Here is a 25,013-nt window from a genome sequence, read left to right as displayed (position 1 = left end):
TAGACCTCTGTCTTCCAGACGATCATATTTGTTTGCGAGAAGGGCATGTGTGTTAGCGAGATGCGAAATCCAATAAAAATGTGTGAGTGAAAAGGCAGTAAAAATAGATGGGTGTGTGCAGGCAGTTTAAGTGGAAATCAACAAATAAATTTCAAATATCTTCATAAATTTACGATTAAATGAGATTAAGTTTTTTGTGTCAGCGGTTTTAGTGCTGGAAAAGGGTTAAGGTTTGAAACTTTGTATTAAGAATAACATTTGCACAAACAAGAACAACATTAAATGCGGATTACGAGGTTATCACTTTCAAAGCAATCTTCGGCTTTTAAGACAATCTGAGAAGATGTTTTTTTAAGTTTATAAAGCGATCATCTAGTCAGTTCTCAGGGGGTTAACAGCTGAGTGAGTGAGAGCCAATGTTGAGTAGTGAGTGCAATCAAAGGAATATTTATGGAGGCAATATATAGTATTTAACTTCGATTTTGTAAAAGCTGGATAATGAAGAAGGAAGTGACTGGGTGTTTCCATCTAACCTTCTTTCATACAACTTTGATAATGTGCGACCGACAGTATTTTCAGCATTATAGCATGAATGCTTAATGGACCATATGGAGAAAGAAATCTTACAATTGCGGCAGAATTAACTTTGGTAGGAGGAAGTAGTTCAGTAGATCTCTTGCGTTCTACTATAGGTCAGCCGGATCGCGCAATCACACATGAGCCGATGATCGACCAATGACTACTAAGCTCACACGTGGTTCATAGATCCAGTGCTAGAACGCAAGATGACAATGGAGATTCAACTCGTTCCCACAGCGGTGTAAGTAGGCTAAGGGTACTCTTTCTTCTTAATTCGCTGACTTTGCAGTTTTCAGCGATTCCGCTATGCCCAGGCACCAAAACGAGGTTGATAGTGAAGTAGCTTGAGCTGCTACTGGCACAGTTTGCGAGCTCAACTCTAGTATTTCCACTATGTTGTACGAGGAATGTTCCTTTCTGGTGCCGAAACATTCAGATTGTTGTATAAGGCCTCCGGTGATAATTGTTTGACGACAGCAAGTGGTTTTGATTGGTACAAATTATTCAAAGAGAATCATGTCCAAGACGGCTATCAACACGTCAAAAAAATCAAGGAATTGGTGCTTGAGAATCGACGATTAACATAAACGATAATAGATCATACTGGCATTGTTGGAATATGCGAAGGATCAGTGAAAATCAGTTTGCAAGATCATTTGAGCCAAAGAGAAGCGAATGCACGACTAGTTCCAAAATCACTAAATTTTTTCGAAAAACAGTGTCTCGTAAACGTCTGTGAAACAATGCTTTGCGACAACCAGGATGTCACAAAACGTATTTTTACTAGCGATGAGCTTGGGATCTATGCTTACGACCCGCAAACAGATGATCAGTCGGCCGAATATCGTGGCACAGGTGAGCCGAAGCCAAAAAATCTACGCCAAAGTAGTCAAAAATTAAAGTTATGTTAACAGTTTTCTTCGAGTATCGAGGTGTGGTGCACTCCGAGTTCGGTCGGAAAGAGCAAGGGGAAGCGCGGTGGAGTTTTTGAGGGTGAAAACCCGTTTAACTTAGTGCTACAATTATGTTTCATTGTAAAATTAGTGATTAAATAGCTTTATTAAAAGTAATTTTGCGAAAGTCAAAAGCAAACTCGTACAAACAAAAGATTTTATTTAAGTTGCAAGGCAAATAATCTGGAGCTCTCCGCATTTAATACCTTGCATTATTTTTCTTTGCTGCCGTGATGACTTTCAAGTAATTTGCAGCAGTGCGCAGGCGCAGCTTTCCGTATAATTACCAGCAATGACAACAGATTATACGAATAACCGAACCTTATTAAATAGTCATAAATCAAAACAGAAAGTGTGGCAACAAACACTCCTGTTAGACGCTGATTTGAGAATATCATCATTTATAATTTAATTCCATATTTTTTTAAATGTATGTACATATATATGTGTGTGTGCATAAGTATTTTTATGCATTGGTTAGCAATTACATAAGGTAACCATTTTTCATGCCTAATTAATACTTCATCATTTAATGTTACGGTCTGCGTGTGCATATCGGAAACAGTTCGTAGTTTTTTGAGCATTTCAGTGACAGATTTAACTTTGCTGTGCCCAGCGGCGAAGTGATGGTCGCGTGAAATGGCAAACAATTGAACAGGAAACGTCTTTGGTTGATCATGACAAATGACAGCAGGAAATGTGTTGGTGGCGAGCACTTTAATGCCGGCACTTACGGTTATGGATTGAACGCAGGTCAAACGGTGACTTAGTTGAAACACATATGAAAATATATACATACACATAAAATATATAAGTGGTGCGTATGCTTAAGACATAAATATATATTATATTTCAAAGGGAATGTGTATATAAGGGAAATGGGAGATTAAATTGCTTATTCTAGTATTTAGACCATGACGACATAAATTTCCTATTTTATTTCCTGTTCCACGTATATTTGTTTGAATTTGCCGCTTATAAAAGTAGCTTTGCTGCTATCAGTTACTGCTAGCAAACTACTACCACAGATTGTATGAATTATCCTAACTAAATTTATTTTAAGTACTATCAATTTCGCCGACGTACTAGCGCTGAACTTACGAACCTCGCGTGAGCTTATCAGGGGTTGGACGATGACCGGTTCCTGTGCGACTGCGAGATCCGTCTAGCCTGGAGTAGATCGCAAGAAATCTACTGAGCTATTTGCTGTTAGCAAAGTTGCAATCTTCGCAGTTCTTACTAAGCAATATGAATTCCCCAGCCGGCAGGCGGCACAATTTGCCCGCGGTAAGGTAAGCCTGTCGTAATAGGCGACTAAGATCCAATATGCACTATGTCTGTTTTTTGGCTTGCCTCGAAAGCAAAGTCTTGTTAGAAATAGTGCTATAATAGTAATCAAAAGACATTTGAAGCTCAAGTGACAAATGTCACCAGGTTTGACCTGACGGCCCAAATTGCCAAAAATTGTATGGAGAAAAGTGAGGCAGAAATACTCAAGCACTTTCTTCTCCAGTGTCCAGTTTTTGCAGGACTGAGGTGGAAACATCTCGGCAGTCATACTTTGGGTAAATCAGGAGAGCTGATATTTGCTACCTCAAAAAATTTTAGGGTTTAGGTGTCACAACGGACCGACCTTATAGGGTATCCCTGTTGTAAAATGTTCGAAAACATTTTCAAATACGACTCTTGAAAGCACAGAACACACACACACATTTCTAAAGCTTGGGAAATCTAAACTGAAGTAGTAAAAACATATATTATACGAATATTTTAACTTGGAATGAACATTTCTCAATTTTCGTACTCTCAACTTAAAATAGATGTTCGATATTAATGTCAAATAGTTCTGCAAACTAATACGGCTGTTTAAACTGACGTTCAGCAATACGAAAAGCAATACGAGGTTTGAGACAAGACGACTTCCTAGCGTGGGACTTCTTCAATATACTGCTGTAGAGCTGGATAGAGAAGGTACAGTCTTCTAAAAGAGTGTACAACTGCTTGCTTTCGCTGATCGCATCGATATCATTGGCCGTATCAACCGCGCCGTGAGTTCTGCTTTCTCCAGGTTGGGCGGAACAAATGGGTCTGATAGTGAATGAGAGCAAGACGAAAACTCTCCTGGCATCAAACAAACAGTCGTCGCATTGGCGACTTGGCTCCCACGTCACTGTTGATAGTCATAACTTCGAAGTCGTAGATAATTTCGCCTATCTTGAAACAGCATTAACACCAACAACAAAGTTAGTCTCGAAATCCAACGTAGAATATTCTTGCCAACAGTAGCTACTTCGGACTGAGTAGGCAATTGAGAAGTGCAGTCCTCTCTCTACAAACAAAGACCAAATTCTACATGTATGACGAGTGACTGATCCGTCCATCTATATGGTGCAGTGGCATGGACGATGACATCTGACGAGTTGGCGTTACGATTTTTCGAGAGATAGATTCTGCGGAAGATTTATGGGCCTTTACACATGGCATCGGTGAATACCGCTGGCGATGTAACGATGAGCTGTACGAGATATACGAGGACATTGACATATTTCAGCGAATTAATAGACGGCGGCCACGCTGGCTAGGTCATGTCGTCTGAATGGATGAAGACACACCAGCTCTGAGAGTATTCGACGCAGTACAAGCCGGGGGAAGCAGAGGAAGACTTCTACTTCGTTGGAAAGATAAGATGTAGAAGGATCTGGCTATACTTGGAACCTCCAATTGATGCGAAACAGCGAAAAGGAAGAACGACTGGTGCGCTGCAATGGCTCGCATATAACCGGGTATGAAATGAGGATGAAATAGACGCTATAATATGCACTTAGAGATATTGTATATGTTTTCTTCAACAAAATATTGACTTTAAATCTCCACCTTAGTACTTTTAGTGGCCATAAATGGCGCAGACAACACAAAGTGCTACCCGACAGTCAAGTGAGTTTGGTTTTTAGATAACCTAGAAGATCGTCGTCTGGTTTCAAAGAAATGAAGAAAGAATGTCAACCGCAACGAATTACTTGTCTCCAGCAATACTTCGTGGCAATAACACACTCGCCACACGCACATACAGATCAGGGCGCAAGTATAGCTGCAAGTGAAATGCATAATTGTAATCCAATACGGAAGCAATGGATATGTTCGCACGCGCTTACGCACACTTCGCTCTAATAGACACACACACACATACAAACATACTAGACTGCTGGCCGCACTGGTATGCAGTAGGCCCGTTGCAAGCTAAAACCGCTAACCGTCAACTCGTTTTGCCTGCTATTTGTCCATTAAACTGACAAGCCGAGTGCGCACAGCTGGACAATGCCGAAGCTGTGGTTCGCTGGCAATGCCAACTGGAGTGTGTGAGTGCATGTGTGTGTGTGTGTGTGGAAAAAATGGTAATAATGAAAAAAAAAACCAAGGAAAAACAACAACAGCTTGCTTAGCCAATGCATTACCCGCGTACATTGCCCCCGCTTCATCCCGTCGCCAGCGCAAAAAACTCGAGTCATCGCTACGCGGCTTTTATAGTCAATTGACAATTATTACATGTTTTTCATGGTTCGATCTTCTCGGCCAACTTGCCGCACTGGCTGCCATGCACCGGGGCAGCTTGCTTTTTGTATGCTTTTGCAGTAGCCATACACTTGGACGAGCTTTTAGTCGTCACTGCAGCTAGTACTCCATATATGTATGTGTTGTTGTCGCTTTGGCAGCTGACTCGCTGTTGCCCTCTTTTATACGCGCTGCTGCCACATTGCATACTTGCCAGGCACATTCCAATCACTTTGCCTTTAACCACTTTGCTCACTGAATTTCTTTCTTATCATTTACGGTTTTTGCAGCCACCACAATTCATCAAAGTCTGTCCATATGCGCTGGTGTGCCGTTTTTGTTGTTAGCTGTCTGATACGTAATTCCATAAATGTAGTAACTGCTTCTATTGGCATGCACTTCTGCGCATTAGGGTGGATTTTATTTGCCTTTATTTCTGGTAAACCGATTTCTCACGCCTTATAAGTTCCATAAGTCGGAATTTTGGTAATAAATTAGTTGGCTAAAGGACAGAATCAATTAGTCTAGAAGGACTGACGATAGTAGCCTATTATATATTATATAGTTATATTTAGCAGGAACTGGGAATCAATTATAAAGTGTTTACCTACACATTTTCCATTCGTCTGAGGAGTTGAACATCGAACCCTCTGAGTAACCACTAAACTAACTTTTATATTTCCAATTTTATACTTTCCAAGGATCTTAAGGCTAGGCTTCCTTTCATATTTGAAGCTCTGAATGAATGTTATTACTATAATTTTAATTACCATTTCATTTATGGTGTGAATGAAATACTTTTATCACACAGAGTTAATTCGATCTGGATAAAAATTAAGAAGGAAAGTTTTTGCGTTATAGACGTATGGTAAGTACCTGACTCGTCGAATAAGATTAGCAAATACACTCTCATCAAAACTTCTTCTTCTTTACTGGCGTAGACACTGCTTACGCGATTAGGATTATAGCCGAGTTAACAACAGCGTGCCAGTCATTCTACCTTTTCGCTGTTTGGGTTCAATTAGAGATTCCAAGCGAAGCCAGTTTCTTTCTCACCTGGTCTTTCCAACTTGTTGAGGTCTTCCTCTGCTTCCCCCGGCGGGTATCGCGTCGAATACTCTCAGAGTTGGAGGCGAACGTAGCCGCTGTTTCTTAATTCGCTGAAATATGTCAATGTTGTCGTGTATCTTGTACAGCTCATTGTTCCAAAGACTACGATATTCGCTGTTACCAATGCGCAAAGGACCATAAATCTTTCGCAGAACTTTTCTCTCAAAAACTCGTAGCTCCAACCCATCGGATGTTATCATCGTCCATGCCTCTGCACCATATAGCAGGACGAGGATGATGTGTGACCTGTAGAGTTTGGTCTTTGTTCATCGGACTTTACTTTTTAATTGTCCTACTGTCAAGTTCTAAGATAGACGAAATTATGACTGCTAACAGTGACATGGGAGCAAAGTCGCGAGTTCGACGTCAGTTTGTTAGCAATTACCTCAATATTTTCCTTTCACATAATTTAATTGATCTTCGTATAGCCCATCGATTGCGATTAGAACTGCTCTAACTTAACATCAGAACTTTAAATTATATGTAGTACCGTGAATGATTGAAAGTCTTTCAATTTAAATATAATATATTGGGTAGTCGAAAAAGTCGTTTCGTATTTCTAATCAAACTTCAACTTATTTTTTATATTTATACTGTAAATAACTAAACAAATATGTACCATTTTGGTTGACCACTTTTGCCTTTTCTTCGATAAAGACATTATTCCATCAGTGTCAATAGACATTTCGAAATTTCTAGAATATCATCGTCTCCGTAAACCTCACAAATTTCATTGGTGGCTTGCGTGGTATTTTTCCCTTTTTATACAAAAATTTCAAAATATAGGAATTTCTTCATTATTTTCACTCATTTTTGAATAGCTGTAACTTTTTTTTCAACTTCCCCGAATTTAATTTTTCTTTGGTTAAATGAAGCTTAAAGTCTCACCTTTCCAACACTATCTGGTATGACACAATGTGATTAGCAGCACTGGAGATATACGACTGCAAGAACATCTATCGAGAAAATACGAAAAGACTTTTTCGACTACCCAATATTGAAAGAAATAAGCGTTATGGGATACCCTTGAAATATCGTTCCTAAAATCGAATTGTGATCATATGTATATATATTTATACATTAGTCTACATTAAGGTTGTCGCCTTAGAAATAGTCACCATTTGCTATTATGTACTATTGCCAGCGTTTTTTTCCAATCGTCGAAACAGTTCTCAAACTCGATTTTTGGGACAGATTTCTGCTCTTTCAGCGATTATAATCAATCTTGTAAAACGATTTTAAGGTACTTTCTATTTTTGGAAATAGGAAAAAGTCACATGGAGCCATGTCTGGCGAATATAGTATTATTTTTGAGCAAGAATTCACGAATAGGCAACGAAGTGCCATACTTCAGAGACATGTATGAATATTAATATAATTAAACATAATTTAGACAATTGGGCTATCCAAAGCCGCGAAATTTCAAATTTAAAAATTCCCATTATTTTTCGAACACTTTACAAGGTCTAACAAAAAGTGATCCATTATTTATTTAGCATCTTTGGAATGAACCGATTTAATTCAAATGTACAACGTTTTGTTCGATAACTTGTAACATATTTTGAAGGTAATTTATTTTTACTACACATAATATTAAAAAATATATTGTTATGAAAGGTATAAAAATTTTAATGTTTGTTTTTTACAACATTTGACACGCGACCAGTTTATGTTCCAGCGTTCGTTTTTCGTAGAGTGCAGTCAAATTCCAGTTTTCTGCTAACTCAAGTTTATTTTTTCACTTTTTTTATTTTCACTCATTTTTTTCAATTTAGCGCGTTTTACACATACAAAAAAGCGATGAATATGCCCACCATAATTCTAAATAGCACACGCTTGCCGCTGAGACTTGACTTGACTTACAGTTACATATATGTACGTACTTAAGTGCAAACTAACCAACTGACAAACATTTTACAAGTGCTTAGCACCGAAAACAACAAATCGTTGGTTTGGTGAGCAAACAAGTATGTATGTATGTAGACGACACTCAAAAGTGTGGCAGAAGGAAATTGTTTAAGCAACGTTGTTGCAGTAGCTGCAGGAGCGCTTAACGGCTTTCAAGCCGAATGGGCTGACCGCTCCAACGAACGAGTCAGCGCACAAATAAACAAACAGCAAAATAACATGCTAAACTGACAGCCCATAATCTTAAAGCAAAACATAAAAGTAACAACAACAACAAACAGCAACGACTACCGACAACTGCATTTTAATTGAAGTCAAAGCGGCCCACTTAAATACCCTGACCGATGGCCACCGACCGACCGGCCACCGACCAAACGTACAATCCTCCGACCGACCAGTGATGGGTTTGCCGGCCTGACGTTGCATATACATACATGCATACAAACATACCATAGGTAGACTTGCAGCGTGTAGATGGATTGTGGCACTTTGTAGCTCAAATGGCGGCGAGTTCCAGCTTGACTGCCCAGAGCTGTTCTATTTTACTACGTGATTTGTATTTGTAAAAATGTACTATTTTTAATTTCGACTTGCAACACATTGAGGAATATGTGGAACTATGCAACGTTGTGATATAAAAAGTTATACAGATATGTTTGTATGTGTTGTATGTGTGCCTGCCTGCATTATGCCCCGAATAATTAAAAGCTTTGTTAGCTCATTTGCCTTTCTCCTATGTTGTAATGGATTTTCTCGTAATGCTTTATATGAAATCGTTCGGTATTCTAGGTGCGTAGTTAAAGGGGTCCGGCTGTCAGTCACTTTGACGTTAGAAATGAGTTAATAATGCTTTAAGTAGAAAACAAACAAAGCCTGACTTTTTCGTGCTAATTTGCTTACAGATTAATAATTATGTGTGATAATGTGAGAAACAATTTTCAATTTTTTTTGAGTGCCAAATATGCAATATTTATAGAGCCTGTGAATGTGCTTATGAGACCTTGAGTTTTTGCGGTCAGAACTTCGGCTTAAAAGTAACTAAAAAGGAAAAGAAGAAGCGGTTTAATAATAATTAGTATTATAAATAAAACAATCACCAAACTACTCAGTTGGCACCCCCAGTGACATTGTGATCATTTAAAAGTGTTTTACATCGAAAACGAGAAAAAAACCTTAACTTCGGCTATAATACCCTTCTGAAAAGAGCATTTTTATAGCATTAAAGGGTATAAGAAATTCTTTACCTGCTCTTTATCGTGATCGGTCAGTTTGAATGACAGCTATATGCTATCGTGGTTCGATCTGAACAATATGTTCGGAGAATGCAGCGCTACCTTTGACAATATCCCATGCATAATTTCGTAAAAATATCATGTGAGAATAAAAATTTTTCCATACATTATTTATTTTGTCGACTTTAAAGTAATCTGTACCATATGTAATACACTTATGCCAACGATTTTTCTAGTCCACGAAACACTTTTAATAAGCCTTCAGTCCCTTAAGTGAGTTTTATTTTATCTCTTTGATCGACTGAAAACGGGAAGGAGCAAGGAGCGGAAATTTCATTTTGGAGAACAAGAAAAAATCACACGGAGCTAAATTTGATGAATACGGTGGTTGATCGATGGTATTTTATGCGTTTTGGCTTTAAATTCGGTCAGAATCGCTGCGATGGTGCATTATCTTAGTGTAAATCCATTAATTGTTCTTCCAAAATTCCGGCTGTTTTCGACGGATATTCTCACGCAAACGCCTCAATACCAAATAGAACTCATTATTGACCGTCTGTCTCTCTGGAATAAATTCGTGAAGCATCAAATCACGAATATCGAACAATGAGCATCGCCTTGATTTTTCAGCGGCTTTGGCGGGGTTTTTGGGTTTCATAAACATATAAAGCATACATTGTAACTGAGTGTTGTTATCATGTTTTCGTATAACACCGTCTTGAGGGCGATTATGCAGTACCAATCTCCTCAGACTACCAAGGAAAGGGGGTAACAAGTGTCTACATGTCTAAGTTTTTATTCATATTATGATTCGCGGACAGATATTTGGATTATATCCATATTATCATCCTAATTATACGGTGAATTTCGATTAGTTTTTGATGTTATATGCAAAAGTTAGGTTAACAAAGCAATTATACTCTATGCAGCATGTGGCGAGAGCATAAAAATTCACATCCTTAAAATAGCAATTGCTTCTAAAGCTTACGAACTGCTTAATTAAATATGTATATATTTGGAATAATACTTCACTTACCCCTTAAGAGCTTCCGGTGGATGGTTTCATAGTAGTATAGTTCAGATGATTCTGATATACTCGTCGAATATTGACTTTGTATTCAAGCCGATCTGAAAAAAATTTATTACTTTTAATAAATTTTTTAAGAAACAAAAATAAGACATATATTTGGTAAAGTTATTGTATTATGATCTGAACTACCTAAACCACAGCCTCGTAAATATTATAATTATAGCCGTTATTATCCAAAGAAAAACGGAAATCGGACATATTCACAAAACCAAAAGTAAATGAGATATAAACAAAGTCACTAATGGAAACGCAGTTTCTTTTTCAAATGTCTAGGTGACTTATATGTAGTCTAAAACATTACTATATCCTAGAGGATATAGAACTAAAGCTAAAGAGAGTCAGACTCGACGATTCCCTCTTCATCAACGTTAAATTTCTTTCCAGCGATCATTCTCTTTAGGTCTGAGAAGTGGAAAAAGTCTCTGGGGCCAGATTTGGAGAATACATAAGATGCGGAAGTGAATTGAAGCAAAAGTTCATATATTCGAAATAAGTGCCCAACACGGTCTTTTGATAACTTTAGAGCATTAACCATGTGGTTGATCAGTCATCCGAAATCACCCAAGGGATTTTTTTATGTTTCCATCCATAACAAGCACGGCTAGCTTCATCATGTTCGGTGATCATAAATACTATATCCCATGAATCCATAGAGCGACTGCTTTATGTGACCTGGTCTATGGAAAGCCCCCTTTGGTGTCAAAAAGAAGGGTTTATAGCATTATTTTTAACGTCTAGTTGAGAACATATATATATCGATATATCATCATATATGTATTCGATTTTAGTGGTTTTCAAAAATATGAGACGCACTTTTCATCCAAAGTATATAAAGATTTAGAGTTGATCTCCAGCAGGCCATATATCTTCCTAGCTTAAATTGGTTTAACAATTATTAAGAGCTTTCACAGTACCTTTAAGAGTGCAATGACGAAAAAGCTACAAAAATCGGTTTGGTCGGGGGAAAACTCACAGTTCTAAAGTGACAGATATAGCGAGCCCATGTCCTTTCTAACAAATAAAAAGTTGGCCTGAACGAGTGACAGTTTATCATGATAATTGCTGTATTAAGGTTCACTAAAATGAATTCCAGAGAGCGTCAAAAACGTTAGAAGTTTAGCTTTCAGTTCTTTAAGGAGTAGATATGCCAATAGAAGGTCTTATATATTCACATATATATAATGTAGATAGAAATCTCGAATTATCGAGCTCTAATCGAATAATCAATAATAAACAAACAATTATCCCAAGCATTGTAAAAACAATTGAATTTTCATACCACATGGCAACTCTATTTTCGCTGATCAACTATCGCGTCGATAAACGGGAAAAATGCAATAAAATAGAGAATTAACCAAATATATGTGTCAAATGCAATTTGCATACGCTCCCAAAAACACAAAAGAAGAAAAACAATAACAACATGTGCAGCTGTTAGGTCATTAAATAGAAAGCTGGAAATGCAAGCGGCAAGGCAACAAGTGGAAAAAGTTGTAAATGAAAATCAGACGCGCGCTCGAGCGCATTTCTTCAATGCAGTCACAGACGCGCAGTGAACTTGTCCGACGAGTTTCATGTCAACACAAGCGCTTACAACAAAAGCAATACAACAATATGATAAGAAAAAAGTGCCGCGCGATTGCAGCGGAGTTGGTGCGAATGCAATTGACAGCGACAAAGTGTGGCGCGCCTGCGCGTATAACTGTGTATGGTAGTCGGATGACTTGCGTATTGACAACTACTATGTGCGTGTGTATAACTTTGTGGTGTGAGAGTATTGAAAATAGGTCTGTATAATATGCATAAATATGTTAATGTGCTTTCATAATACTTTTTGTCGCTTTGATCGCTGGTTTCCAGACTCTTTTCTTATTTATTATTTTTATACCCTGAACAGGGTGTATCAAGTTTTCCACAAAGAAATGTTGGAGGTCTTAAAAAGTATATATACTATACTTATACTATAGTATACTGCCTGCCGGTATATGCGAACTCGTTTTTTGGGATATCAGTCTGAAAATTTTCACACGTTCCTTTTGCCCTGCTCATTTGCCGAAATTTGCGTCTATATCGTACCACTATAAGATGTAGCTGTCATACAAACTAAGTAACCAGTCAAAATGAGTTTTTGGTATAGAAAACTTTTTATTTGGCGAGATATTTGCATGAAATATTTCTTGGATTATTCTCCGAGGCAGCGATAAAGTTGTCAACCAAATTATTCAGATCGAACAACTAGAGCTTATAACTGTCATATAAACATATCGATCAAAATTTATCCATATAATAATATCCTTATGTGGAAAACTTTTGAATTTACGAGATATTTTCACGAAATTTGCCATAATATTTTATGAAAAGTAGCGCCACAATATCCGAACAAATCAATCAAACCACTAAATCATATAGGTTAGGTTACGTTAGTGTGGCCGCATGCCTGCCCAGCATACTACTGGCTCATAGAGCATAATTCGTCTCACAATAGCTGTGTGGCACTAGTGCATAAGAGAGGGAGAGAGCCCCAAGTGTTGAACCCCCAGCTATTGAACATCTGCCTACACGCTTATAAAGGCAGTTTGCTGTCCAAGACTACCCTAAGGTATTTGGTGCGGTCCTTGGGAGAGAGTTGATTTCCATTTATCTATAGACGAATTTTGTACTTTCTTGTGAATACAAGCAGATCCATTTTCTCCGGGTTCCCAATACTGCTAATGGTGTGTAGACACCTATCCGTTATTAAGATGGCATAGCTAGGACTTACCGAGTCCTTAAAGCCTGGATAGTACATACTAAGTCTTCTAATGAGTACTGGCAGTTGTCCGTCCACTCTCCGCTACTCTTACGAATAAGACTCGGTGAAGCGGTGCTTTTGTATAATAATATCCTGACTCTCGCCACCTCGTTAGTCTTTTCAAAGTTACTACAAAAGTTCTTCGCCCAGCTGGGCCCAGTTTACAGGGTTTGTCCGGAAAGTAATAGGACTGAGTCGATTTAAAAAAATTTATTGAACCAATCGTTACAATTCTTTAAAATAACTAATGTAAAATAAAAAATGGGCTACTCCTACACCGATGCAGCCCCGCCAGCGCGATTTCCAAGCCTTGAGAGCCGAGGTGCATGCTGCTTGGATCCCCTCTGTCGTCTCAAAATACCTCTTTCTCTCGGGATCATACTTAAAGATCCATGACTCATCACCTGTGATTACGATATTTAAAATTTGACACATTTTCTTGGCACACTTCCACTCACCGCACTGTCTGGTAGACAGTTAGCACTTTTGGGACCATCTTCGCGCATATCTTGCGCATGTTCAAGTGCTCCGTCACAATGTCATGTACCAGGACTTGTAATAAATTCAACATCTGAGCAATTAGACGAATACTTAGTCGACGGTCTGAGTGTAAAACTTTGCGCACACGAGTCACATTGTCGGTGTTTATCGAAGTCCAGGTCTCCCAGCACCGTCTTCATCAGCGATCTCTTTCCGGCCCTCCAAAAAGGCCTGGTGTCGCCGAAACACACCACTTCTTGCTACAGCAACATCTAGGCAAGCCTGTTTGATCATATCAAACGTCTTTGTCGCAGATTTACAGAGTTTAACACAGAATTTAATCGCCCTTTACCGAATCCACTTGGTGCCCGCACGCTTCGAAGTACAGTCGCGGCGGAAGAAAGCGGTCCTATTACTATCCGGATAAACCCTGAAAACATTCCTGTACTCTGCGTCTGCAAGACCCAAACTCCTTATTTCACCAAGGGGGCTTCGTTTTGTGCTTGAGTCGTAGCGTAGTGAAGAGTTGTATTAAAGGCATCGTCAATACAGTATTGCCTTTTTCAAGCTCTTTATGTGAGTTATACACGCAAGATCTAAGTCTCTTGCCTAATAGTAACTGCCTCTAGAGATCTCAGTGTGTATTTCTGGGCTTTCTCCAAACCTCGTTTCTGATTTTTGCATATATATTGCATTACATACAAACCGACCGACCTAAATCAAGTCCTTGAACGGAAAGCGTATTAGTTTGACGAGAGATCTTAACAAAATTTGATTATTGAACAAAGGAACCCTATAATCTCCGAACAAATATTTCACATCGAACCAGTGTAGAATATAGCTGCCATACAAACTGACCGTTCAAAATCAAGTTCTTGTATTGAAATTTTATTATTTGTGAAGGGTATTTTATATTGTATCATATGTTTGTGTATATATTTATATGCGGATATGCAATATGCATTTCTAATAGATTTTTTTTTAACTATTCCCATTTTTCTCATCACACCACTTGTATTACTTGAATTTTCTAGCTCAACTTCTCAAAGTGGGCAACGCTGGCTGGACGCGGTCATATGAAGTAACATGCACACACATACAAACAAACACTTGTGACATTGCAGGAGAAAATTAATAAACACAACAACAATAACACCGAGAACAGCATGCAGCACATGGCTGCGCTGGAAAAAATTTAACGATGCCACATATTGTTGCAATTGTTGCAGAATGTGGAATCTGGAATAAAAATGCGCGCATAAATTACCGCGACAACGGCAGACATTGAAAAAAGAGCAATAAATTTGTACGCTGGAATTCGCAGCGACTACCAAATTGAGCGAACTGTGCAGCAAAGAAAAAAGATAAAATAAAAAGCAACAACAACACATTAAAGTGCACTGCCAACCGCGATATAGCCGCACGTTGCCACGCATTTAGCATTGGAATGCTAGCCGTTTGCGTCAGCAGCTGTTGCTCTAGCGTTTGTTGTTGTTGTGGCAGTGACTTTTCTGCAGTGCGGCAGTTAAGGTGCGTGGCGCGCATTCGCCATTGACCGGAAAATCAACGTCAACATTATTGACGTGCGCAACATTAAATGGCAGCACTGCAAGCAAACGCCAGCACACACATACATAAACATACATACTATGTGTAACGACAGCTGCCGGTAGACGTGGCTGAGAGCGTGTCTTTTAGCCGGCCTGGGAACCAGCGTTAAGTGCGCTATGCTGCCCGGAACCAAAGTCACAGCCATAAGCTACGCAAGACGCATGAAAATAAAGCAAAGCAGCAAGCAATAACAAGAAACAGCGAAGAAATAAAAAAAACTTGTAAACTTGTATGTTTGGAAATCGAATTGTAAAATCAGCAGTTAAGTGCGTCGTCGCGCCTCCCCCACATCAACGCAACCGCCTTCGCCGCGATGGAGGAGGATGTCTTAAATGCGCTGCAGACGCGCACGGCCTACTTGCCCGGCGGCTACGATCGCGCCGGCAAAATTATCGTCGTTGTTAACATCATCAATGATTTACAATTGTGGAATCGCCGTTGTTTGGAGCTATCGATTGCCTACTTAAAAAGTGCGTTGAGGTGAGTGATTTGCGTCTTCTTCTTAATTTTTCAGTTGAAAAATGTTCCCATATCAATTTGGTTTGTATATATGTACATTTATATGTATAAGCACATACATACATATACAAAATAGTAGACATGAATTTTAAGTTGGATAATACTTGAAAATTGTGAGACTCTTGAAGTGTTTGTTTAAAAGTTTCTCTCTCGAAAAGAAGAGAAAAAAGAAAGTTTTGTGTTTTAAGCTTATTCAGGTGGTTAACAAATTTTTATTCAGAGGTTTCATTTATGTAAAATCCTTTATTAGCAGAATATAGCTTCAGCTCTTTTCTAATCCGAGAAATGTTAAATTTTTTTTAATCAAGCGGTCTTTAATCGAAGTGAAAGCATTTAAAAGCTACGCTGCGGTATTTTATTGTTAAGAAAAATGTCTAGAAAGTAATAAAAAAAGTAAGGAAAAGCGGGTGTAACCGAACATTTTATACTCTTGCAACTTGCAGGCATCAAAGCTGGCGGAAGTCCTTCACGTGCTGACAAATCTTTGTACATTGCTCGATGAAATCGTGAAAAAATAACAATAACAAGTAAGGAAGGGCTAAGTTCGGGTGTCACCGAACATTTTATACTCTCGCATGATAAAGTAATAATAATTTACATATTTTTTTATTTTGCTGTAAAATTAATTAGATTAGATTGTTCTTTGAGTATTGAGTTGTATTTTATTTCCTAATGTATATATTATACAGAGAAGGCATCAGATGGAAACAAAATAGCGTTATATTGGAAGAAGGCGTGGTTAGAACCGATTTCACCCATATTTCGTACATGTCATCAGGGTGTTAAGAAAATATTATATACCGAATTTCATTGAAATCGGTCTGAGTAGTTCCTGAGATATGATTTTTGGTCCATATGGGCGGCGCCACCCCATTTTCAATTTTTAAAAAGCCTGGGTGTTCCTTCTGCCACTTCTTCCGTAAAATTTAGTGTTTCGACGTTTTTTGTTAGTCGGTTAACGCACTTTTAGTGATTTTCAACATAACCTTTGTATGGGAGGTGGCGTGGTTATTATCCGATTTCTTCCATTTTCGAACTGTATATGGAAATGCCTGAAGGAAACGACTCTATAGAGTTTGGTTGACATAGCTATAGTAGTTTCCGAGATATGTACAAAAAACTTAGTATCCAAAAAAATTACCTCCAAATATGCCTTCGCTAATGCGATCCTTTGTGCCGAATTTCACTTTAATATCTTTATTTATGGCTTTTATGACACAATAGGTTTTCGGTTTCCGCCATTTTGTGGGCGTGGCAGTGGGCCGATTTTGCCCATCTTCGAACTTAACCATAAAAATAAAATTTTATATAAAATTTTATAGTAAATCCCATTTCATGATATCTCAATTTTTACTCAAGTTACAGTGCACGGACAGACATCCGGATTTCAACTCTACTCGTCACCCTGATCACTTTGGTATATATAACCCTATATCTGACTCTTTTAGTTTTAGGACTTACAAACAACCGTTATGTGAACAAAACTATAATACGGCCTTAGCAACTTTGTTGCGAGAGTATAAAAACAAATGAAGTATATGTATGTAATATAAGCTTGACCGAAGAGGCTAACAGCCCTATTCTCATGCCCTCACAAAAGTCACCAACCTCACTACAGTGATGTTTCTCACTATAGTGAGGGTTACCTTATTCTGACGAAAATTTCAAATGCTCACTATTATCACAAATATCTGTGACGTGTGAAAGCAGCATCATAATACAAAACATCTGGGTTTGTTTTGTTTTACATCAATATTTGACATTTTTTAAAAAATATTTGAGTGTTATGGATATTATGTTATAGCATGGAGGAACTGTTCTTTGTGTATGCGAAAATTGTTGAGGAGGGGGAATCGGGGGTAGGAGGAAAATTTTGAAGGGTTTACGAGACAAAAGCGATCCTTTTACTATGCAAGACACAACAATTATAAATACATTTCGATTCCCAAAATCGCTATGTAAAGTACTTATAGGTGAATTGGTGCCGCATGATGTGCAGAAGTCGAGTATATCTTTTGATCTGCGTTTCCTGGCGTGTTTGTATTTTTACGGGCATGGCTCTTACCAAAAATTCGTTGGTAATAGTTATATGCTCTCTATGAGCCAGTCCTCTGTGTCTGGAGCTCTGCACTTTATTTCGAAATTAATTATGGATGTTAAGGGCAGTGAAATTTATTTCCCTTCAAGCGCGCAGGATGTTTCAGATACAAAGAAGGGGCAAGATAAATAAATAAAAATAAATATAAATAAATAAATAAATTTTCTCTTAAAGATTTTGCACGAAATTTGGGGTCAAGGGCACAATCGGCGCAATCGATTGTACCCATATTGGGATTGTTTCACCCTCAAGCACAGACGCGTACATATCTTTATTATCCATTTGTGTTTTTGTTTGTTTATTTTTATTAAAACAGCTGTTTGACAGCAAAAAGCTTTTTACCTCACGTGGTGACTTTTTTAAGCTTTTTTCTTATGAGGTTTGAGCAAGAATAGCCTCACAAAATATGTCTCACAAGAAATCTCTCAAATTTTTCCTCTCAACTCAGTTGAGAGGTTTTTTCAGAATAGGGCTGTAAATTTAAAAGCTATTGAGTTGAAGTGGAAAACGTCAACCAGAGGATCGGAATTCATTATATTAGGGATATGAGGTTTAGACCAAGGTATATACCAATTCCTTTCTAATTTAGCGCTAAATCATATAATTTTTAAGAAAACCTGTTCATTGAGTTTCATTTAAAATATCTCCCATTTTGACCAAAGTGAACGGTTAAATACAGATAGAAAGACGGAAATCATTAAATGACGTATATTGAGAGGAGAGAAAGAGACAGGTTGATTACATTAGATTGAACATTGCTCAGGTATAAGTACTTGAGAACATATTTTGAAGCAATTTTTTTAATACATAACTAACACACTGATAATAACGGGCGATATAAGTAGAGGTACTTTTTTCAATAGCCTATTCCGATGTTTTCGAGCTACATTTTGTTCAGCGATGAGGCCCATTTCTGGTTCTATGGGTTTGTAAACATTGCACTTGGGACATAAAGCCAGCTGAAGAGATTCATGAACTCACATTTCATCCAGAAAACACATACAAAGGTTGGAAGTGGCTAGTGAGCCGGTGGAATCATCGGTTCATATTTCTTCAAAAATTATGTCGGTGAGAACCTAATCGTCAATGGCGAGCGTTTTCGCGCCATGATAACCGATTATTTGATGGCTGGAATTGAAGCTCCTGATATCGGCGACATTTTGTTTCAACAAGACGGTGGCACTTCCTACACATCGCATCAATCAATGGATTTTTTGAGAGAATACTTCTGTGAGCAGATAGTTTTACGCTTTCGATATGACTGTGGGATATGTCTGAAGTCTAGGCGGACAATCCCGCTTCGATTCAGGTCTTGAAGCAAAATATCACGCGTGACTAGAACGAGTCATTGACAATTGGACTCAACGGACGGACCCTCTGAGACATAGCCGCGGCCAGTATTTGATAGAGATAATCTTAAAACAATAAATGCCACAGAATGTTTTTTTGAAAGTTAAGAAAACATTCTCGATATAAATTGAAGTTTTTGTGTTTTTTCTTTAAAAAAGTAGGGAACCTCGAAATGGTTCAGCTTTTATATGGTCACAAGTACTGCTTTTAGCATTAATGCCAAGCCTAATGTTAAAGAAACATTTTGTTTATAGCAGTTCCCTTGAATAGAGAATTTTTTTGGAATTTTTAAACAATTAATAAAATGCTACCTAACAATTCCGTATCAGTAACTTCTGTTTAAGGGGTCAGTAGGGTAATCTGGCCTGTTTTTTTGACATTTTTTTTCATAGAAATTTTATTCTACAAGAGAACTTTTATTCACATATCATGAGGTATATCGTGAAGTGTATAAACAAATTTTTTCGGATTTGTTGATGACATCTGTCGGAGATAGGGCTGAGTGAATGAGATGCGTTTTTTCACTGGCGGACACGATTTCTCATGTTTGGATCATCTGAAACACAAAAAAACCCCATTTATTCTTAAAAGGTACGTGAATGGTTATCGTCCCTACTAGAATCATGAAAAAATTTTGATAAATAAAAAAGCAATTAACGTTTTTATTTTTTTATTTTTCTCAATTTTTTTTTTACATAAATTTTGTCTTAACATTGTCAATAAATTATAAAAATTGTAGGGACGAAAGCCAGACGTTTTGTGAAGATTTAGAAGAAAAAATTAAGCATTATCGGTTGAGTAGTTCGACCGGAATCATGTCCGCCAGTTTAATAAAGTGTGTTTTGAGAAAAACGCGTTGAAAGTTTAAGGTGTGCACTCGCAGCGCTCAGAACGTCGAACGGTATTATTATTTTTGGACCTTTTTCGAAACCTTCCAATAGTAAAGTGGGTTTAAACATTAATTCTAATGGTATAAGGAAACAGAAAATGCAAGAAAATTTTTTTTTTTGAAAGAGATTACCCTACTGACCCCTTAACAACTTAAATATAACGTTTTGTAAACAATTTCGTTAATTTGGTGTTGCCGGTTGGTTGAAGATAGAAATGAATAGGCTAATGATTTCAATAAGAATTGTCTCATTTGGGATTTTTGGCTAACCTCTCAAACAAATAAAAGTATACGTAAATTCGGAGCAAACCTATTTCTTGACGAGTCGGGGTTTAAAATCACGTTAAGATATTTTTTGATGAAACAGAAAGCAGAAAAAACAAATTCAGTTGTTCAGAATGATCCTTAGAACATTTCCCGCATACGAAATTCTTTCGTTTTTTTTGCTCGCAGTAAATCGGCCCGCTCTAATGTGCATATCTAGCGATGATTAATCAATTTGATGAGTTCTTATGAATCTTGCTGATTCTAATTGATTGATTTGCCCAACATGAAAACCCATTTTTGGCATTAAAGCGTTGATGTATTGCTTGTTCTTGACTTTCAAACTCGAGAACAGCTTTAGAAATAAAATCGACGATAATTGCAAAACTCGCAACGATTTAACGGTTTAAAAATATACAAATCTCAAGACTGACTAATTTTCATTATCCAAGTAGATGTTGTTGTAGCAGCTAATTATGATAAATATTTTTTTGTTTTAGACTTTACAGAATTATTGTTGCTTTTCTTAACTTTCAATAAGTAAATTGACAACCAGAAGACTCTAATTAAACTTCCAGCAAAGTAACACCAAAGAGTAGTGAATTTTAATAAAAAAAAATCTAAAAATTAAGCACCTCATTCTTGTCTTCAATACTAACTGAACACTTTGCACTGTCTTTTGCTTGCAGCGCCGCCACTTTGCAGCGCGGCGTCACCGTTATCGTGGACGCGCAGAAGAGCACGACACGCATCACACGCACGCATGCGCGCATCATTTACGCGCTCTTCGATGAGATCACAGTCAATTTATTTCTAGTCAGAGCGGAGGGCTTCTGGGAGAAGCATGTGGACACCTGCACGAGCAAGTCGCAGGCGAAGGGCGAGGTGAGCGCAAATGATTTAGTGTGAGAATAAAAAGCGTTTTAACAATTGGAGAAAGTAGCTTAAAGCGCCAATAAAATGTTTTGAATAATTCTAATGCGCTTAATTTCCCAAGCTTTAATGAAATTATGTGTATACAAGGTTTTTAATTGCATAATTAATATTATGTAAATTTTTATTATTTCAGTTTAATGTAATTTGTGTTTTTTGCTTCACACATTTCCAGCCCGTTGTGCTCTCGAAGGCGCGTTTGATAAAATACTTCGACCTGTCACAGTTGCCAGAGGAGCTGGGCGGCACTTTGTCATTTAACTATGATTTATGGCTGCAACAAAGAAAGGTACCACAGAAATTATGGTGTGTCGGTAAAAATTAATTTAATATTAATTTATGTGCTTTAAATGTATTTGTTATATTTTTTGTGGCAATAATTTACAGAAATTTTTAGTTACAAAATGCAAGTTTAAAATTTATGAGGTCAACCCTATTTGTGTATTATGTAAATGGAATTATAAATCATTTCGATTTTAATTGCTTTATATTATGGAACTGTATATACATTAGAGTACATAAAATTTTTGTGAATAAAAAAAAATGTTAAATGCCAATCAAATAGTTTTGAGAGAAAAAACATTTAATATCATATGGCAACTCTGAAACTACATACATTATACATAAGCGTGCATCCATTTTTTGGAAAAAAAAAAATTAAAAATAGTTTTGACAGAAAAAAAATTTAATAATATATGGCAACTCTGAAATTATAACCTGACACAACAACTAAAATTATCATAATTTTTAGTAACAAAAATTAATTTTAAAAGATTTTTCGATTTATTACGCATTATAGTGCGAAGTATAATGCTTTTTTCAATAGGGACACTGCAAAAGTAGACCGAAAGGGACAGCAAATGACGCCATATTTTTTCCGCTCTTTTGCCATTTTTCTTCCTTATGGTCTGTCATTTCATCATGGAAAGATATACGATCCAACAACGTGTCGAAATTATTTGAATTTGCTGCCGAAATTCGAAGGCAGTGGCCTCAACTTTAAGATCGCCACGTCCAATTAATGGTCGTCATAATCGCCCTGTCAGATCAACAATTGAGCGTCTAGTAGAAAAATTTGAATCTACAGGCACAGTACAAAAGGTTCCCGTACCAGTGAGACAAAGAAGTGCCCGCAGTGTCGTAAGTTCGTGAATTGGGCTGAGGAACAACTTGAGGCTCATTTATGGCTGAATGGCTTCGGCAATAAGTAAAATATGCGTTACTGCTCAGGTAGCAATCCACACGTACTCCATGAGTCACAGTTTGTTAAAAAAAAAAAATAACGGTTTGAAGCAGTTCAAGGACTGGGGGCTTCATGGGCCGTACTTCTTTCTTGATGGCTCAATGATAACTTAATATTTTTGTCCGAATTAGACGATTTGGACTTGGACAATGGGTGGTTCCAACAATACGGCGCCACAAGCCACACAGCGAATGTCACAATCGATTTATTGAAAATCAAGTTTGGTGAACGTGTTATCTCACGAAATGGCTCAGTCAATTGGCCACCTCGGTCGTGCGATTTGACGCCCTTAGACTATATCCTGTGGGACTACGTCAAGTCTATGGTCCATGCCAACAAGTCAGCGACGATTGATGAACTTCGTACGATTATCAAACATGAAATTGCAGCAGTATCGTCCGATTTATGCTTAAAAACCGTCGAAAATTGGGTTCAGCATCTGGATTTCTGGAAGTTCTGGAATCGATTTCCATACATAACTTTTACAACGCTTTTATAGACATGAGGAGCTGACTTAGTCATATCCGACTGTCTATACGTCGGCCTGTCTGTATATACGGGAACTAGTTTCTCAATTTTGAAATTCCGATCTGAAATTTTGCACACGTCCATTTCTCCCCAAGAAGCTGCTTATTTGTTGAAACCTACGATATCGGACTACCCTAGCATATAGCTGCCATACAAATTGAACGGTCGGCATCTAGTGCTTGTATGGAAAACTTTTTTTATTTGACGAGATGTATTTGCGAAATTTAGCTAAAATTATGGTTTAAAGCAATCTCCCAGAGAATTGTTCAGAGCTGCCATAAAAACTGAACCTTCAAAATCAAGTTCTTATTTCCATGCCAGTTAACTTTTTTCTGGTCTTTTTACAAATTGAACCCCGAATATGTAATTTTTCCAAGCAAATAGCAGAGAACTAAAATGATAAATATATTTCATCCAGTTGTTAGTTGGCTTGACTCGATGTAAAGTTTATCAAAAGGAGCCTTAATGAAAGACGCTTCTTTTGGCGTTGATATGTACATATCTCGTGTAGTTCTCATGAAAGATTTTGATACTGAAATTAATTTAGATTCTAAAATTTATTCAGTGCATTACAACTTATGTTAATTTGATTAGAAGTCATCTCATGGGAGGAAAAAAGTTTTAGAAATTCTTACAAAAAGTCTATAGGTTTTATATATTGTAAAATTATTCATAAAATTATGGTAATTTGTTATCTAAAATAGGCATATGCCTTTAATTTAAAAGCATCACATTTAACCATATTCCCAGCTATTTATGTATGTAAAAATGAATAACTGATTTTCCTTTTACTTATTTTCTCACGCAGGCCATTGATGAGTTCCAAAAGACTTTCGATTCGACGCTGAGTAGCATGGAGAATCTGCACGTGGTGCTGCTGAATAATAAATCATTGCGGCCAACGGAAGCGGATGTTGAGTTGAAGAAGTGTGCACAGCTGCATACGAGCGTACAACAACAAATCGAAGTGGTCATCGAGTTGGGTAAGCTGATAAGAAGAGGTTTCAGTAATGGGCTATAAGCTCAAAAAATAAGATGAACGCTTAATTTTTGCTTTTTATGTATTTACGAGCGAGTAAAGCGCTTAAATTAAGACATCAACTACGCCGCACATAATGTAATTTAACATAAATGTAACATAAAATACATGCCTTACACAGGTGGCTATGCGTGTGCGTGAGTTAAAATTTGAGATAAATGATTATGCGGCAATTAAAAATTCAAAACAGAGAAGAGATAAAACAAAAAAAAAAAAATAAGAAAACAAAAAAAATAAAACTTATAAGAAAAACAAGTGCTGACGCATTAACACTGGCCGGTTGAAGGTCCAAGTTTGCTGCTTAAGTCTTTTGTTTCGGCAAGCAAAAGCCCAAATGCTTGGTTAAAAATGCTGTTTTTGAGTTTGAAGTATATTTTTATTAATTAATGTAAAAATATTAATAGTCAATTTAATCATTTTTTTTTAATTTGAGCTGTAGAAGTGACTGAAGCTTTATGAATGAAAAATTGTGCGAGGAAAAACTTGAAATTTCGACTTTGAAATCATAATAACGCGCAGTTTAGATGAAGAAGAGATTGTCATAAAGATGCATAAATGAATATATTTGCCAAATTTATGAACACTTTTGCATAATGATGCAATAAATTAGTGATTTGATGCGGTAGGTCTTTGAAGTTTATGTACATATGTACATACTGCAATGAGCAAAAAATAGTAAGACATGTTTATAATGTTATAGATATGTTTATAATTTTGAAATTCTTTTTTGAAAGACAAGATTTAAGCTAATGGACCAAAAAAAAAAAATACTTCGAAGAATGAGTTTTCGAGCGAAATTCAAATGAAAAAGTCTTACTATTTTTTGCCCACAGTAATTGTCGTATTT

At 37.2% G+C, this 25,013-nt stretch overlaps 1 protein-coding gene across 3 annotated transcripts in view; it reads left to right on the top strand.

Moving 5' to 3' along the window:
* The window catches only part of LOC126762951 (SEC14 domain and spectrin repeat-containing protein 1-B), a 55,073-nt gene that overhangs the window by 4,686 nt on the left and 25,374 nt on the right, over positions 1-25,013 (top strand). For 2 of the 3 annotated variants that reach the window (XM_050480042.1, XM_050480041.1), the window contains exons 2-5: positions 14,727-15,783; positions 21,113-21,308; positions 21,493-21,645; positions 23,936-24,110. In XM_050480042.1, coding sequence (XP_050335999.1) covers positions 15,617-15,783; positions 21,113-21,308; positions 21,493-21,645; positions 23,936-24,110 — 691 coding nt within the window. In that variant the 5' untranslated portion in view covers positions 14,727-15,616. The remainder of the gene's footprint in view (positions 1-14,726; positions 15,784-21,112; positions 21,309-21,492; positions 21,646-23,935; positions 24,111-25,013) is intronic. The other variant, XM_050480043.1, reaches the window with a different exon arrangement.

The sequence above is a fragment of the Bactrocera neohumeralis genome, chromosome 6 (assembly GCF_024586455.1).
Source record: "Bactrocera neohumeralis isolate Rockhampton chromosome 6, APGP_CSIRO_Bneo_wtdbg2-racon-allhic-juicebox.fasta_v2, whole genome shotgun sequence".
Lineage (NCBI taxonomy): Eukaryota > Metazoa > Arthropoda > Insecta > Diptera > Tephritidae > Bactrocera > Bactrocera neohumeralis.
This window is presented reverse-complemented; position numbering and strand designations above follow the sequence as displayed.